Source organism: Sorex fumeus, unplaced genomic scaffold (assembly GCF_029834395.1).
Source record: "Sorex fumeus unplaced genomic scaffold, SorFum_2.1 ptg000063l, whole genome shotgun sequence".
In the NCBI taxonomy this organism is placed as follows: domain Eukaryota; kingdom Metazoa; phylum Chordata; class Mammalia; order Eulipotyphla; family Soricidae; genus Sorex; species Sorex fumeus.
The window spans coordinates 74,718,412-74,735,042 of record NW_026606120.1 but is presented as its reverse complement, the minus strand read 5'-3'; the positions used below and the strand labels follow the sequence as shown (position 1 = coordinate 74,735,042).

General features: G+C 40.1%; 1 protein-coding gene across 1 annotated transcript; it reads left to right on the top strand.

Annotated features, from left to right (window-relative positions):
- Window positions 1–6,253: 6,253 nt before the first annotated feature.
- On the top strand, window positions 6,254–13,523 carry KRT39 (keratin 39). Its single transcript, XM_056127893.1, has 7 exons — window positions 6,254–6,721; window positions 7,783–7,865; window positions 8,905–9,061; window positions 9,679–9,840; window positions 9,942–10,067; window positions 11,726–11,946; window positions 13,262–13,523. Exons 1-7 carry the CDS (start codon window positions 6,254–6,256, stop codon window positions 13,521–13,523), a joined length of 1,479 nt encoding a protein of 492 aa, XP_055983868.1.
- The last annotated feature ends 3,108 nt before the right edge of the window (window positions 13,524–16,631 follow it).

Genomic DNA, 16,631 nt, shown 5'->3' with positions numbered 1-16,631 from the left:
GTGTGGTTGTCCTCCGGGTCATTGAGTAAAATTCCTGGTACTAATCTCTGCCATACTTGGGTGCTAGTTTCCTATTTTGTTACTTTATGTTCCCCAGATGAATGCAATCTTTCTATGTCTATCCCTTTCTTTCTGAGTCATTTCGCTTAACATGATACTTTCCATGTAGTACCACTTGTATGTAAACTTCATGACTTTGTCTTTTCTAACAGCTACATAGTACTCCATTGTGTAAATGTGCCAGAGTTTCTTCAACCAGTCATCTGTTCTCGGGCACTCAGGTTTTTTCCAGATTCTGGCTATTGTAAAGAGTGCTGCAATAAACAGACAATTGCAGATGTCACTTCAGCTATACTTTTTTGCCTCTCTGGGATATATTCCCAGGAGTGGTATTGCTGGGTCAAAATGGGAGCTCAATTTATAGTTTTTTGAGAATTATCCATACTGTTTTCCAGAAGGGCTGAACCAGTCGGCATTCCCACCAACAGTGAAGGAGTGTCCCTTTCTCACCACATCCGCGCCAGCACCGGTTGCTTTTGTTCTTGTGGATATGGGCCAGTCTCTGTGGTGTGAGGTGATACCTCATTGTGGTTTTGATCTGCATCTCCCTGATGATTAATGATGTGGAACATTTTCTCATGTGTCTTTTAGCCATTTGGATTTCTTCTTTGTCAAAGTTAGAACTTTACTTTCAATATAATGATGTGGGTTGACTGAAAGTAAAACAAACAAACAACATCAGCAACAAAACCCTGAAAACATGCATGAGTGTTCATTGAAGCTTTAAGTGAGGGCCTATTTGTGTTACAAAGATAAGATTAACATCATTTATTACCACTTAGGCTGATGTCGACTGTCAAGTTAAGACCTTTGAGGTTAGATATTTCACCCCCTGCCCAAATATTGTTCTACTATCTCTAAGTCTCTTGTGAGTCCAACATCTGGGGCAGATTTATGAATGGGTAAAGTGCCCGAGAATTTTCAGGAATTTTTCAAAGGTAGCATGGGGGCAGCTAAAATGAAGCTGCTTTCAGCAGTTGGCAAGGAAATGAAGGCTTCCTTTTTCACTATCACCCCCAGACTTTTTTTTCAGGCAACAGATGAGATTTCTTTAAACATCACAGTAAACACACACACACACACACACACACACACAACGAAACAAAACAAAACAAAAACAACAACAAACAAGAGAAGGGGCCAGAGAGAGAGAGAGTACAGCAGGAAAGGTGATTGTCTTGCACATAGTCAGGACCCAGCACCTCCAGGTGTGATCTCTGAGTAAGCCCTGAGCACAGCCAGGTGTGCCCCCCAAAAAACAACAACAACAACAACAACAACAGCAACAACAACAAAGAAACAGAAAAAAAGAAACAAAATGAAAAAGAAGTTGCTTGTGGCTACAGTGGCTGCAAATAGGCTGCCTTCTCCACTGCTGGGGCAGGAAAGAGACTTACAACTTCACAATTTTTGAACTGGACATTAAAGACCCAGTTACACCAAGCCAAACTGCACTGCCAGAGGCAAAATGGTGTCAGAGGAGACAAGAACCAAATACTAGACAGGAAACACCTAGGAGATGTTGGTGATATGGAAAGGCAGCATGAGCCCCAAGAATAAATCAGCAGGGAAAGACAAGGAATAGAAAGGGATTCTACTGGGCATGACTCTATGGAGGTTACAGGCCTGGCTTAAGAGGGAAAGCAACTGGGTCAAGATATAGAGACGCTGGTACCAGAGTTATAGTACAGCAGGTAGGGCACTTACCGCTTACCTTGCACACAGCTACCCTCGTTCGATCCCAGCATTCCATACGGTCCCCCAAGCACCCCTAGGGGTAATTTCAAATTGCAGAGCCAGGAATAACCCCTAAGCATCTTTATGGCTCCAAACCAAACCAACCAACCAACCAACCAACAAGAAGATTATTGAGACTCTTAATCACCAGGCAATCAAGAATTTGCATGGGGTTGGAGAGATAGTACAATGAGTAGGGTATTTGCCTTGCATGGGGCCAACTCGGGTTCAATCCCTGGCATCTCATATGGTCCTAGAGTACTTCCAGGAGGAATTTTAGAGTGCAGAGCCAGCAGCATCCCCTGAGCACTGCCAGGTGTTACCTAAAAAAAAAATAATAAGTAAATAAATGTATGAAAAAAAAAGAATTCGCATGCTGCTCTGCAGGAAGTATTGAAAATGACAAAGAAAACAGTGAGTCGTTAAAGGTTCTAGGAGAAATCCTGGAGTAGAAGGTTTACAGGGCAGACAGATTGCCAAAAATTCACAAATAATCTAATGGTAGAAAAGGACAAATCACAGGGAGCCACTGAGTATAGAAAGGTTTGGTAATAAAAGGGAAAAAAATATATTACTTTCCTAGAAGAAAGGCTTTCAAGGTTGGATAAGAGCTACATTGGGGGGGGCTGGAGTGATAGCACAGCAGGTAAGGCTTTTCCTTGCACACAGCTGACCTGGGTTCGATTCCCAGCATCCCATATAGTCCCCTGAGCTACCACCAGGAATAATTCCTGAGTGCAGAGCCAGGAGTAACCCCTGTGCATCGCCAGGTGTGACCCAAAAAGCCCCCCCCCCAAAAAAAAAGAGCTACATTAGGATCAGGCCACAGATACAATTCTGGGAGAGAGAAAAATCAATGAAGCTGTAAAGAAATTGTACACAAACCACGCAAGGGGAGAATCGTTGACGAAATGTTGCCCTGAGCAATCCAAGGGGAATTCCAGAGCTATCAGCCTCAGCAAGACGTGGCTCTGCCTGAAACACCAGAATAAAGGAAACAGAATAAAGTGGAGAGAGGCATGTAGAAGTGAAACTAAGTTCTGATTCTGAAAGTGGTATGTCCAACTTGTGGAATGCATGCGAACCTTCTTTTTAAAAGGAAAATAAAATCTTATAGTTCTGTAGTACAAGAAATTCCACTTTTACAATTTAAAAAAGATTTCTAACCAGTCTTCTTTTGCACATGTTTTTCAAAAAAAAAATGGGAATTATTTCAAGTACTAGAGTTCTATGAAATCAAATCGATCAAATTTTTATGGTCCTGTCATTTCTTGCACGGTTATAAAGGTCTTCCTCATTCTGAATATATAAAATAAAATTCTGTTTTCTTGGGGGTATGGTGCTGCCAGCAGGTCAACCTGTACGTGTAGGGTGAGTACATCAGCAGCCTGATGGTGCCTTTAGACTTCCAGATACCCCAAAATTGCTGCTGTGCCTTTGGCCAGACCCCAATAACTTGGGGCCAAGTTTACCAAGAAATTAAACGGCCAAAAGTTAGGTATGTTGGAGACACACTCACAAACCACCTCCAACTCAGCTATATAAGCTCATTTATTGGCCTTATTTCAGAGACCCATAAATCTTAAAAGAGATCAAAAGACGCAGTTAGGGCCTGTATCGCAGAGGTAGGCGGGAACCCGTGACTGAGAGCTCCAGGCCTGCTAGGATCAGTACTGGGCTCCTCCCCCCAGATCCCCAGTTTTCCAGTAGCTTGGCAGTCACACCCACAAACTGCCCCCTGCGCTGCGTAATCTCATCAACTGCCAAGACTCAGGGACTATAAACTAAAACTCCCGGAAGAGAGCTCTGCAGAATATCCCAACCCCGTGCCAGGCTGTCTTCACTGGGGCGCTCCAAGGGGGTGAGTGAGAGCCCTCCCCGCCCCAAGGGACCCAGCTCCAGCAGCCAAAAACCTCCACAACCCAAACGCTTCCACACTCAAGGCCGAGCCTCACATATGAGTAAACATACTCCTGGACACATCATAAAACACTCCCTACCCATTCTCCATAATTACCACACCACATTTGATGGGGTTCAGATAGTAGGCAACAAATCATAGAGGGAAATATATATATATATAGTTATGCATATAGACATATTTTCAGCTATATATACCAAAGCTCACATCACCCAAACTTTAACAACATGTTAGTGATATCCTATAGAATGTCTTAATGGCTCCTGCCAAAATTGAACAATCTTCACACCGTTTCCTATATGAACACTTTTTTGTAAGCATGTTCAGCAGTTCTTCATAACAGACAATACAAAATAGATTATTTCGGTTGTGTTTTGGGACAGGGATTCGGGTTTGGGATGAAAACATCCCGAATTTGGTGGTGGGAAGGTGTGATGGTGGTAGGATTGGTGTTTGAACATTGAATGTAATCAAACATTGTGAACTAACTTATAAAATTAAAAAATTTTTTAAAAAGTAATGTGGAGTTCATGCCCAATTCAATCAGCTTAATCAATGGCTGAATAAATAGCAGTGCTCCTACATTATATAAAAAAAAATTTCTGTTTTCTTTACCTTTTCTATGCTTTACAAATGAATCTTCAATCTATTTGAAATGTAAATATATGAAAGGTAATAAACACTTATATAAGCTCATGGCCACATCAGATCTTTATTTCTTAGGTTAATGATAATTTATTGGTACATAAATTAAGCACAATAAAATGTGCCTAATGAAAATACTCAGCAATATGAAAATTGAAAAATAAATAATTTTTTTGGAGGTGAGAGTGCTCACAAGGCTGTGCTCAGGATTGACCCCTGAGCACTTACACTGACTTAAGGGATTACTCTTACTGGTACTCAGGAGACCATATATGGTGCCAGGGATGGAATAGGGAATTGACCACAGCAAGACATGTGTCTAAACCTCTGTATTTCACAAGCCCTGAAAAATATGAATTCTTATAATTGCTAACCAGATAAGATGTAGAATAGAATATCAAGATGTAAAATATCAATCTAAATGGACCCCCTTCTCCTCCCTTGGCCAACATATCTCCCCCATTAGAAGGAAACTACTTGCCCACTTCCCCATTCTAACACGAGATGAGTTCTGCCAGTTGTCAGAATTAATTCAAATGTAATTACACCACATTCTTTTATGTCTAACTTTTTTGATTCAATATACTGTTTTCTTTGAACTAAATGTGTTACTGAGGTGGTTTGGCTTACAATAGTATAAATATTATTGTTTTATGCTTACAATGCTACCATACCAGACTCACCACAGAACTGCCAATATCTGCTTCCAGACCCCCTTCTCCCCTCAGGATTTATATATGTTAGACTACATCAGTTGACATTAAAATAGGAATATTTTCTTAGGATAACTGAGTTAGCACATTATAACCACAGGAGTCCTGAAGTGTGGAAGAGGAATGAAGAATCAGTACCAGGTAAAGCTCTGTGATAGATGTGAGTGGTTATTGCTAACTTTGAAGATGGGGGGGGGGGGGTGCTATTAGCCAAGGGTAGCCTCTAGACAGTGGAAATGGCAAGGGATGAATTTTTCTCTAGACCCTCCATAAAGGGTCAGAAACAAACAATCTTCCTAAGAAAATGTTGAGTAAGTATTCCTCAGGAAGAACATGCATAGCTTGCAACAGATCATATTTAAACAGCACATATAAACAGACACCTTGGCAAACATTTAACTCATATAATATCATACACGAACACTGAACGCTGAAAGGATGTCAAATGTGCTTTGGAAAACCAAAAGGTAACCAGACTCTTACCAAAAAATTTCTTGTTAGCAGCCCAGTCTAATCCGGAAAACTGAAAAGGAGATTTAGCCATGATCTCAGCAGGAACTTCATTTAAGATGAACAATTTAATCCATCCCAGTTTAATGTCCTAAGAATGCAAATGGGAGAATTGGTTGGGCCAACCCAAATAAAATGCTGATTTCTAAATTCACCAATAATTATTGGATATTAATAGTTTCCCTTTTCTAGAGAAGAAAGGAAAAGAAGGATGGATTTCTTCCTGGTCACACTCAATGCAGGTGGTGAGGTCAACGAGGACTTAATGGATATAATATACTCGCAACTACTTAATAATGGATGCTGCTGAATCTGTGACAGATCCTTTTGAAGGCATAATGTGAAGCTCTAGTCCAATGACAAGTAGTAGTTGTGATGGGTAATACCTTAGTAACTGCTTAAATGCACATTTTTATGAGACACGTTATTGCTCTTCTCAGGCAAATAAAAAGCAGGCTAATGAGATGTTCCTATGGGATTTGATATAAACATTAGAAAGGAAAACATCCTGTCTACTATGACACCCCCTAGAGGAAAGGCTATATAAACACTTCAAAGAGGAAAATGCCAAGAGGTGTAGAATTTAGCCTCAGTCTTCAGTAGCTGAGCTTACTATCCCATCTCGGGGAGCAAAGACTTTAAAAGAAACCAAAGCTGGGTACACGCCATGGATACCAAGGACTGTACAACAACGATGTCTTCATCCACACCATGGAAAAGCTGTCCTGGGATTACAAATTCTGAGATGCTCTCTTCCAACTCCAGCTGCCAGCATGGGGCTCTCAAAACCAACAACTGCCAACCAACTGGCCATGTTGGGAGAACTCTCCCATGCCAGCGATGCCAATCCACTCCTTGCCTCTGTCTCACCCCTGTCTGCTTAGTAAGAAACTTTGTTACCTGCCTTTCTCTGGATGATTGTGGCTGGTGCGGGGAAGGGATCAACAGCAATGAGAAAGAGAGCCTGCAAATCTTGAACAGCCGTCTTGCTAACTACCTGGGGAAAGTCCGGTTGCTGGAACAAGAGAATGCAGAACTGGAACGTAAAATCCAGGAAGAGAGCAACAAAATGCTCCCTGCTATATGTCCTAATTACCGAGCCTACTACGCAACTATTGAGGAGCTCCAACAGAAGGTAAGAGTCTTAGAAATCTGTACACTCAAGTTGTGAATTGGCATGCTCTTGGCAACTGCTGTTCTCTAAATTTTAATACGTTTAGTTACTAGTTTGCTTTGAAAGATATTTGGTAGAATGAGATATCTCTCGAAGGAAATTGTCATCTTGAGCTAGTGTTCGGTTTTATCATATTTTATTTTTCCAGAGTTATTGTCTGTCATTATAGTTAGAGAAGTCAAGACCAAATTGTGTTCACAACCTGTTGTTGTCATTTTCTTTAACAAAAATAAGAAAACAGAGATCTGAGAAAACAATTTTTAATAAGCTCCTACAAGGTTTTTGTCCATCTTCAATCATCTATTTTTCCCCTTTGATACTCGTTTTATAATTTTCAAATGGACTGAAGAATTTCTTCTGACACCAAACTTAAGTTCCTATTCAGAATGATATGTTACTGCTATAGAAGCTGGACTTACTCACTTTAATTTATTGAGCACCTGCAACAGTGCACCAACGTTATTCTAAAATCTTCGAAAAATATTAACAAACTAGGGAGTCTCTGTTCGCATAGCATTTGTATTCTAGAGGATTATGGCATGTTATTATAAATTTAGAGTGTATCTATATTTCAGTAGTAAACATGAGCTTCTATTGTGATTTTTGTGAAATTTAAAAAAACAAACAAAAACTCTAGATTCCGACAATTTTCAAGTTTCTGAAGCATAGCAATGAGAAATCAGATTAGCGTTCCTGTTTAGTGAGAGGGGCTGGAGCAATGGCACAGCAGGTAGGGCATTTGTCTTGCACACAGCCGACCGGGGTTCGATTCTTCCGTCCCTCTCGGAGAGCCTAGCAAGCTACCGAGAGTATCTCTCCCGCATGGCAGATCCTGGCAAGTTCCCCATGGTGTATCTGATATGCCAAAAATAGTAACAACAAGTCTCACAATGAAGATGTTACTGGTGCCTGCTCGAACAAATTGATGAACAAGGGGATGACAGTGCTATAGTGCTGTTTAATGAAATACACACAAGTCTATAGTGTCTGTTTTATTTGTTTGTACAATTTCTTAATTCTAGATCTTGTGTACCAAGGCTGAGAATTCCAGACTGGTCTCACAAATTGACAATTCCAAACTGACTGCGGATGACTTGAGAGCCAAGTAAGCCCACTCAAGGTTGTCATTCATGACAGGATTCATCCTACCTCCAATAATATACACCCCAATCTATTCTCCCCACATCTGTTAATCTCCTCTCCATCATATACTCTAGCCCAGGGAGGCCTCCATAAGCCAATAAGTGATTCTGATTAATAGCTACTAAAAAACAAATCTTATTACTTGCACAAGGGTTTAGCAGACTAAATAGAGCTGGTATATTATTACTCCATTTAATGTGATAAAATTGTGGTTTCATGGGTTTCACATACTTATCTAAAGATATATAAGTAGTACAATATAGGGTCAAAGCTTGGACCCAAGTTTTCTCTGACCTAGTTCAATTTAACATCCAAGTATTTAGTCTAGGAACAGAGGAAGAAATTATCCTTTTCATCTCAAAAACAAAATGTAGGAACTGGAGAGACAGTGCAATAGTTAAGGTGCTTACCCTACCTGGTGGATGACCTGGGCTCAATCCCCAGCACTCTGAATGGTTCTTTAAGCCCCACAAGGGATAATCCCTGAATGGAGCCTGGAATAAACTCTGAGCACCACCATGGTGTAGTTTCACCCTCACCCCCCAAAAAAGCAAAAGCAGTCTAACAAACTAGTTTAGGGGTAATATTTAAGTAATGATGTGGAGCGATAGTACAGCGGGTAGGGCCCTTGGCTTGCACATGCCGACCCGGCAGACCCGAGTTTGATTCCTCCACCCCTCTCAGAGAGTCCAGCAAGCTACCAAGAGTATCTCGCTCACATGGCAAAGCCTGGCAAGCTACCCACGAAGTATTCTATATGACAAACACAGTAACAACAAGTCTTACAATAGAGACGTTACTGGGCCCGCTTGAGCAAATCGATGAACAATGGAAGGACAGTACTACAGTGCTACAGTGTTTATGAAATGGTTGTATCTCTAAAAAGAACAAAGCTCCATACTTAAATACAGTAAAGGAGTGGAAAACAAAAGGGAGTTTTAGTTGATTTGATTCACATAGTCTACCTTTTGCTGTATTTCTTGTCATGTCTATTTTTAAAGATACGAAGCTGAGCTGTCCCAACGCCAGCTAGCAGAGGCAGATGCCAACAGCTTACAGCAGATCCTAGATATTCTGACCCTGGGAAAAGCTGACCTGGAGACAAGAGTCCAGTCTCTGAAGGAGGAGCTCCTCTGTCTTAAGACCAACCATGAAAAGGTTAGAAAAAGATTAAGCGACTCACTATGACCAAAGTCTCTAGAAAAACTCTAAGTTACTTTGTGCTAACAAAGAAGGTCCCCAATAGGTATTACAGTTTGTGTTTATTTGTTTGTTGGCCCTGATAATACCTATGTCTATTACCAAGGTTTCACTGACTCTGAAACAGTATTTGAATCCCTATTATCCTCAACACCTTTTCTAGCAGAGGAAGTAGCCCAATTTTTCTGTCCTTAAAAGTTTCTTATATCTTTTGTAGGCATCCCTACACAAACTTCTTCTACTGTGACTATAAGCCAATATTGTTGACATCATAGAGACTAAGGTGACCCATGATAAATTCGTCCTCTGAAGCTTCCCTCATTACCAACACTGGAGTGACACACATTCCTTAAAGTCCTGAACCTGCTACTGGATTTCATCTCATTTTGGACATATTTGAATACATTAGTCAGATCTGAAATAGCATGAAATCATTTTAGAGTGTCTCAATAGTATATCATGCATTTCCTTGTTGGGGGCTTTGTTTCAAAACCAATTAGAATATCTCAGCTAGATTGAAAAAAATCATCCGATTTTGTTGTCACCAAGTGACTTATATTTTTTACCTTCCATAGGAAATCGCTTCCTTACAGAGTCAGCTGGGACACAGACTCAATATTGAAGTGACCGCTGCTCCTTCTGTTGACCTAAACCGGGTTCTCCAAGAAATGAGATGTCAGTATGAGTCTATCATGGAAACAAATCGTAAAGATGTGGAACAATGGTTCAATATGCAGGTGGGAAAAGTCACAATCAATCAACTGGCATTGTGTTTCAGGGACTCTGTAATCAGTCACAAGTTCCAGCGTAACAGCTATGGACCTTGACTATGTTTCAGATGGAGGAGCTGAAGCTGCAGATAGACACCAACACTCAAGAGCAGCAGAGCTGCCAAAAGGAGATCATGGAACTGAGACGCACCAAGAACACTCTGGAGGTTGAACTGCAGGCCCAGCACCAAATGGTACCTAATAAGCACCTCATACCCGATAAAGCCAGGATTAGGCCCGAAGCATTGTGCTGCAATGTTTCCTAAATTGGGTCCCACAAAACAAAAGTTCCTCTATTTGCTAAAATATCCAAGGTTAAAAAAAAGAAGAAGAAGAAAGAAGTGTAGGGCCAGAGCAATAGCACAGTGGGTAAGGCATTTGCTTTGCACTCGGCCAACCCGGGTTCAATCCCAGGCATCCCATATGTTACCCCAAGTACTACAAGGATTCATTCCTAAATGCAGAGCCAGCAGTAACCCTGAGCATTGCTGGGTGTAGCCCCCCCCAAAAAAAAACAAAAAAATAAAATTGTGATCCAATAAGAAGCCTGTTTAAACAATGGGCCTTCCTGCAGCTCTTTTAATGAGACAAACTATACCATGAATTCCAAGAATGGAATATATGGTGCATTCCAAAGATTATTTGGCTGTGAATCCCTTTTTTTAAAGAGCATCTGATAGCAGTAATGTTCCATGGATTTCCCTTTGGGAAACTCTAAGAGAGCCTTTTATTATGTGCAAAGTATTTTTACAAACTACAATAGTACATATTTCTAACATATTATAAAGAAGAAGGCATAATTATTAAGTCAATTTCAGATGACACTCAGAAATCAGGTGATTTTCTCAAGCCAAATCCAATGAGGAATTTCATCTCATCTAGGCACTGAGACTTCAAATATCTGTCAAAATCACAGAGAGAGAGAGAGAGAGAGAGAGAGAGAGAGAGAGAGAGAGACAGGAATTTAGGTTCCTAAGTCTCTTCCATTTCATTGTACTACCTCTCTAAAATAGTAAATGATTTAAATCCTTAAATATAAGCAATATTAGATATTGTCCCCAAACCGGTTTTGTACCAGTTGGGCATGTAACTGATTAATTTAACCTCTTTAATCTCATTTTTCTCTCCAACAAAATACTGGGAAAATTACAAAACTTCATTGCCATCAACTTACCAAATGGCAGTAGATTATGAAAGAACTTTAATCATTGAACTTCAAGTCTCATCTCTCTAAAGGATTTAATTGGGAATTGTTGATGTCTGAGCATTATTACTCTTTTCCAACTTAAGGTATAACTTCAGGATGAAGAGTCATGCTAATGAGTTTTTAATGTCTGGATTTGAATACTTGGGAATTATTTTTTCTCTCATAGGCAAGAAAGTGTAGTAGGAGATTATCAGATTAAGAAAGAGGAGAAGAAATGAACATTTAAAGGGAGGTTAAAAAAAAGAGGCTGGAGCAATAGCACAGCGGGTAGGGCATTTGCCTTGCACGCGGCCAACCTGAGTTTGATTCCCAGCATCCCATATGGTCCCCTGAGCACCGCCAGGAGTAATTCCTGAGTGCAGAGCCAGGAATAACCCCTGTGCATTGCCGGGTGTGACCCAAAAAGCAAAAAATAATAATAATAATAAATAAAGGGAGGTAAAAATAAAGAGGATAAAAAGAAGCATGCTTTAGCACAGTTGTTGATATTGTTTTCAGATTTAGTTGGTGAGGAGGTAATAAGAGGGCTTGAAGACTAATTAGTACATATCACAAAGAATCCATTGTTCCAAATGATTCAGTTAAACAGTGGCCTGGGTTTAAAGGAATAATCATTATAAATTCTACTTTCCTTCCCCGTGGTAGAGAGATTCCCAGGAAGGCATCCTGACTGAGACAGAAGCCCACTACACAGGCCTGCTGGCCCAGTTCCAGTGCCTTATTGACAACTTGGAGGCTCAATTGGCAGAGATCCGGTGTACCCTGGAAAGAGAGAACCAAGAGTATGAGATTCTGCTGGATGTCAAGTCACGGCTGGAGTGTGAGATTGCCACATACCGCAGCCTTCTGGAGAACTCGGATGGCAAGTATGTAAAATTGAAAGCTTCAATGAGAAAGAAGTTCACACATACGTATGTATTGCTATGGCAAAGAGCACACAGAGTTTGATCTTCTCTCTGGTGATGGTGAATTGGATGAAAGGGTCTCTACACTTCTTCAAGCTATGTGAAGATCTATCCACACCAGCTTGGAGGGGTTAGCTAAGACGAACTAGTTTGAAGAGTCAACAGTAAGTCAATACCAGAGAGGTTCTTTAGTGTCTAGAGTTTTAAAAGTTACTAAAGGAAAAAATGGTGTTCCCCAATAATGAATATTCCTGATGACTTACAAATCCATACCCCCCTCATCACTTCATGGAAAGTCCATTGAACTTGGATTTTCATGAGATAAAATGGCAAATTCTGCTTCCTTTGGAGAAACTCTCTACTCAGGATAAAACTCCTAGCCCTGCCCCAGAAACTCGCTCCTTATTGTGCACATTTGTTTCTGTATTTCTTATAGAAGTTGCATATTTTAAAAGATAATATGCCAAGCAGCCCACTAGGGACAGAAGAAATTCAAACTAACACCCAAAGGCAAACTTAGCTACAATTGCTTTATAGATCTGGTTTCTACAAAATATCCAGGGAGTCCTGTACATATCTTTTTTTAAAAAATAACTGTATGAACCAGTGTGTCTTGATTCTTCCAAGAAAAATAATTAATCTTTTAAATTTTTAAAATTAATTTAAAAGTAATTAATTCCAAAAAAAAAAGATAACTTCAGTCCTCTAAGGATTTTTAGGCACATTGGAACTTTCAGATTTAAAAAAAGAAAAGGAAAAAAATTGAGGATTCCTCTTCATATAAACCATAAGCAGAATTGTGACTGACTCTCTAATAAGCAAAGTATCTCATTTCCTCCTTTAATTTTAATCACCTAAACTGGTTCCCATCACTACTGAGCCTGTGAGTTTAGTTCTCACTGTATCATCCTAGGATGAAGAACTAAGGCTTCAGAGGGTTAACTGACCAAAATCACCAGCCATTTATCTAATCAATGACAGTAGGGTTCCACCCAATCTTTGACTCCTGGCATGGTACTCCTCCATAACGCTATGGCCTTGACTATAATGGCAGTTTACATAATCTAATATCGCTAACACCTAACCTGCTGCTATCCCGTCACTCTGTTCTGATTCATTTTCTTCCACAATGTACGTGAGTAAGCATTTGTCTAAGTACTTGTTTTGAGGGATACCTGTTGAAAAAATAACTACCACCATTTTTTTTGTTGTCATGTTTCCTTCCTCTATGACTGGTAAAATTATGTTGTTGTTTGCTGTTGCTGTTGTTTCCTAGGCTTCCCTGTAATCCATGTGCCACCAAATGTGAGCCTCCCACTTGCATGCACAGTAAGGCCAGAGTCATGGAGTGCACAGCTCCCGTTAATACATCATTTCCAGCCCCCCGTGGTATGTGTGAGCCCTGCTGTGCCTACAGAGCCCTGTCCCGGTTACTGGTTAAAATCTGCACCATCACTGAGGAGATCCAGGATGGGATAGTCATCTCTTCTCACGAGCATGTGCAGCCGTGCTACATCATTCGATCTGCCAAAGTCTAACATCCCAAGGTGATGACCCTCATGCATGAAAGAGGCCAATACTTGTTCCTGCAGAAAGGTTTAAGAACTCCCCAGTCCCTTAAGGTACTTAGTTTCTTACTAATACAGTGGGTCTCCATGGCTAGATAGAAAATCTTTCATTCTGCTCCTCCCCTAAGTTACTACTGTCAACATAATAATAAATGACACTTCTCTGGAAGCATATTGCATGTTTATCAAAGGGACAGGCGGTGACGTTTAAGTGCCCAGGAAGGTGACCTACATTAAATGACTCTACAGATGATGGGCAGGTTTCTCTTCTGTTTACTCAGATCTTGTTTACTTACATTCCTCTTTAGAGCCAGTCAGACAAGTTCTAGGATTGTTTTTGGCTGTGGAACATAAAAGTGAAAAAATCTAAAACCTTCCAAGCTCCTTCTTGGGGTATAGAAAAAAATTCTATAGGGGAGCAGCATGGACAGAGGAAATATCTTTCCGATTTAGTTTCTGGAATGGATAGTCACAAATATAAGTCTGTTGTCTCAGTTATTTTATTCATATTCACCTACTTCACCTTCCCCAAGATATTTTTAAGGATGCTCACACTATTTTACAAAGCTTGATAAAGCGTTTGGGCTCTCCAAATATTTTCATGGAGAATTGGGAGTAATTGTGGGGAGTTAATTCAGAGCATTTTAAGAAATGACCTGTGAGATTTCATTAAAATGTGTGATATTTCTCTTTCTGTTCTCCAGGGACTGGGAGTTGGTTCTGATGGTTTGAAAAGAACATGTCGCTGAAACTCTCTATCTATAATCCTGCTCCTTCATCTATCTGGAATTGATAAACAAACAAGCAAACAAACAAAAATAACCCTGATCTATCCATCAGGGAGAAATGAACAGGATATTCACAATTTGTACCCTCCAAAATCATCTACTCATTGTGGTTTGCAAGTATGAGGCAACCTCTATTGCTTCCATTGAAGAACTCCAACTTCTCAATGAAGATCATTTACCCACCAGCAATGGTCAGAGCTTCTCATAACTCCCTAACTTCTCACAGGCTGGATTAGGGTGTTTGAGTCATTCTCTACAAAAATTATTGGACATTTCCAGCCTTTAGCAAATAATTCCAAATAAGACACAGTAAATTCAAAAGGTCTGAAGATTGAACTTTTCTACCTTGTAAATGTGACTAACTGGGCAAAATATTTAGCTTTAATCAAATTTAATTTCCTTATTTGTTAAAGAAGGAGCATGCCTACTTCACAGGGTTCTTCTGAAGATCAAATGAAACTGTTTATGTCAAACTACTTTGTTCATGGAAAAACACTGCCCAGAAGTTATTTTTATATCAGCTTTTCTTTTAGCTCCAGTCCTAGGCCTAATCGTATATTATTGTCTCAGGTTAAAATTCTTTCTTCGTGAGTTGTACTTACACAGTCATGAGTCTGGAGTTCCCATCTTGTTTAGCTTGTGAAAGAATGGAGGATAGAAATAGAACAAGCTTGCCCATGATCAAGCCCACAACCTGCTCAATAGGCACTCGTGAACTTTAGGGTATGTTTCAGGTATCAGCTGAGGGCTAATGCCCACATCAAAGACCAAAGCTAAGTTAATTGTTTAACTCAGCTCAGCAATCCACTTCCTCCAGATAAGTAGTAACTTACACCCAGCAAGTGGAATGCAGAACTCCCTGAAGGAGCTCTTTTCTATCAATAGTTTCTCTCTTACATGACCGCCCAGACAGCTCTGATCAGCGCTGAGATGCATCTAGTTTCCTGGTAAAAGTCTTTCCCAGACAGAGAGATGCTAACCTGGAAAGAATCTGGGATTAGATGGAGTAACTCCAAGACTGGCTCAACATAGTTTCTGCAAGTGATGGTGAGTGAAAGAAACATGATGATGTAAGTGTAAGCACTCAACAGGAATGGGTGAATGGGATAATAGTAGAGAAAGGGTCTTGGAAACTGAAAAATACTAGGCAGAACGAGATTTTGTTCCCAGAATTAAAGACCAGTCAAATTGTCTTTTCCTACCTTCTTTTATTTCTGATCTTCAGAGAATCCTACATCTACATGAACTGGGAAACCAAGCAAAGAGAAGTGAGAACTGCACAGTCAATGCTGTAGTCGGATTCCAACATTCGGGGGACTCAGACTACTCATGGGCTGATGCAGTAACAACCTTCGTAATTTATTCCAGAAATAGGACCTCTTCCTCCTACTCAGTGTTCCAGTGCTTTCCACAATAAAGATAAGTTGCAAGCATGAGGATAAGGAGGGAGTTTGACCTCTCAAGGGATTACAGAGTTTTAAATGTCTTTTCTATATAGGTAAATATGAAACTATCTACTAGACATCCTAAGTGAAGGGTCAAATCTTTTAACTTCCCTAAGTCTGAAATTTCACCAAGAAATTTAATCAGTATTTTTTGTACAGCTACAGGAGGGAGTTGAACATATTATTTTACACTGTTTCACTCTCTCCTGTATTAAATAACCCTGCAGCTAGGGCAGGCTAGGAATTGATGAAGAAACATAGGGGGCTTTCATTAAAATATAATTTTAATGAGATTTCACATTTCAAAAGCCATCTATGAATCAGGAAACAGAATTCAGATACCAGCTCTGCTTCCCGGTGCCATCTCAAGCTGGTTATCAAATCTTTCTTGGCCTCATTTTACCCATCTGTGAAATGGGAAGAGTAGCCTACCATCAAATCATTGAAATAATTAAACAAACAAAAAATGTTTAAGCACTGCTAAGAATGCCTGAAAATTAGCACATATTCTATAAATGTGAATAGTTAAAATGCGCGTAAATGTAGGGTAGTGTAAATGTAACACCAGTGTGTATTTTGGAAGTAAGGAAGATATTGTAGAGAACTAATAATGCCAACAACTACACATAACAGCTGTAGCATGCTGAACATTTTCTATTTACTGTGCACCAAGGCTATACTGACCCTTTGACAGCACAATGGACTCTAGTCCTCAGCCCCAAGCCATAGGCATCTCTTGTTACACCTCTCTTTGTAAGATGGAACTGGGTCTCAGGCTGAGGACCTGTCTCTCCCTAAAATGCAGCAGAGATTGTTACAAGAAGTGCATGAGAAACCATTATTAA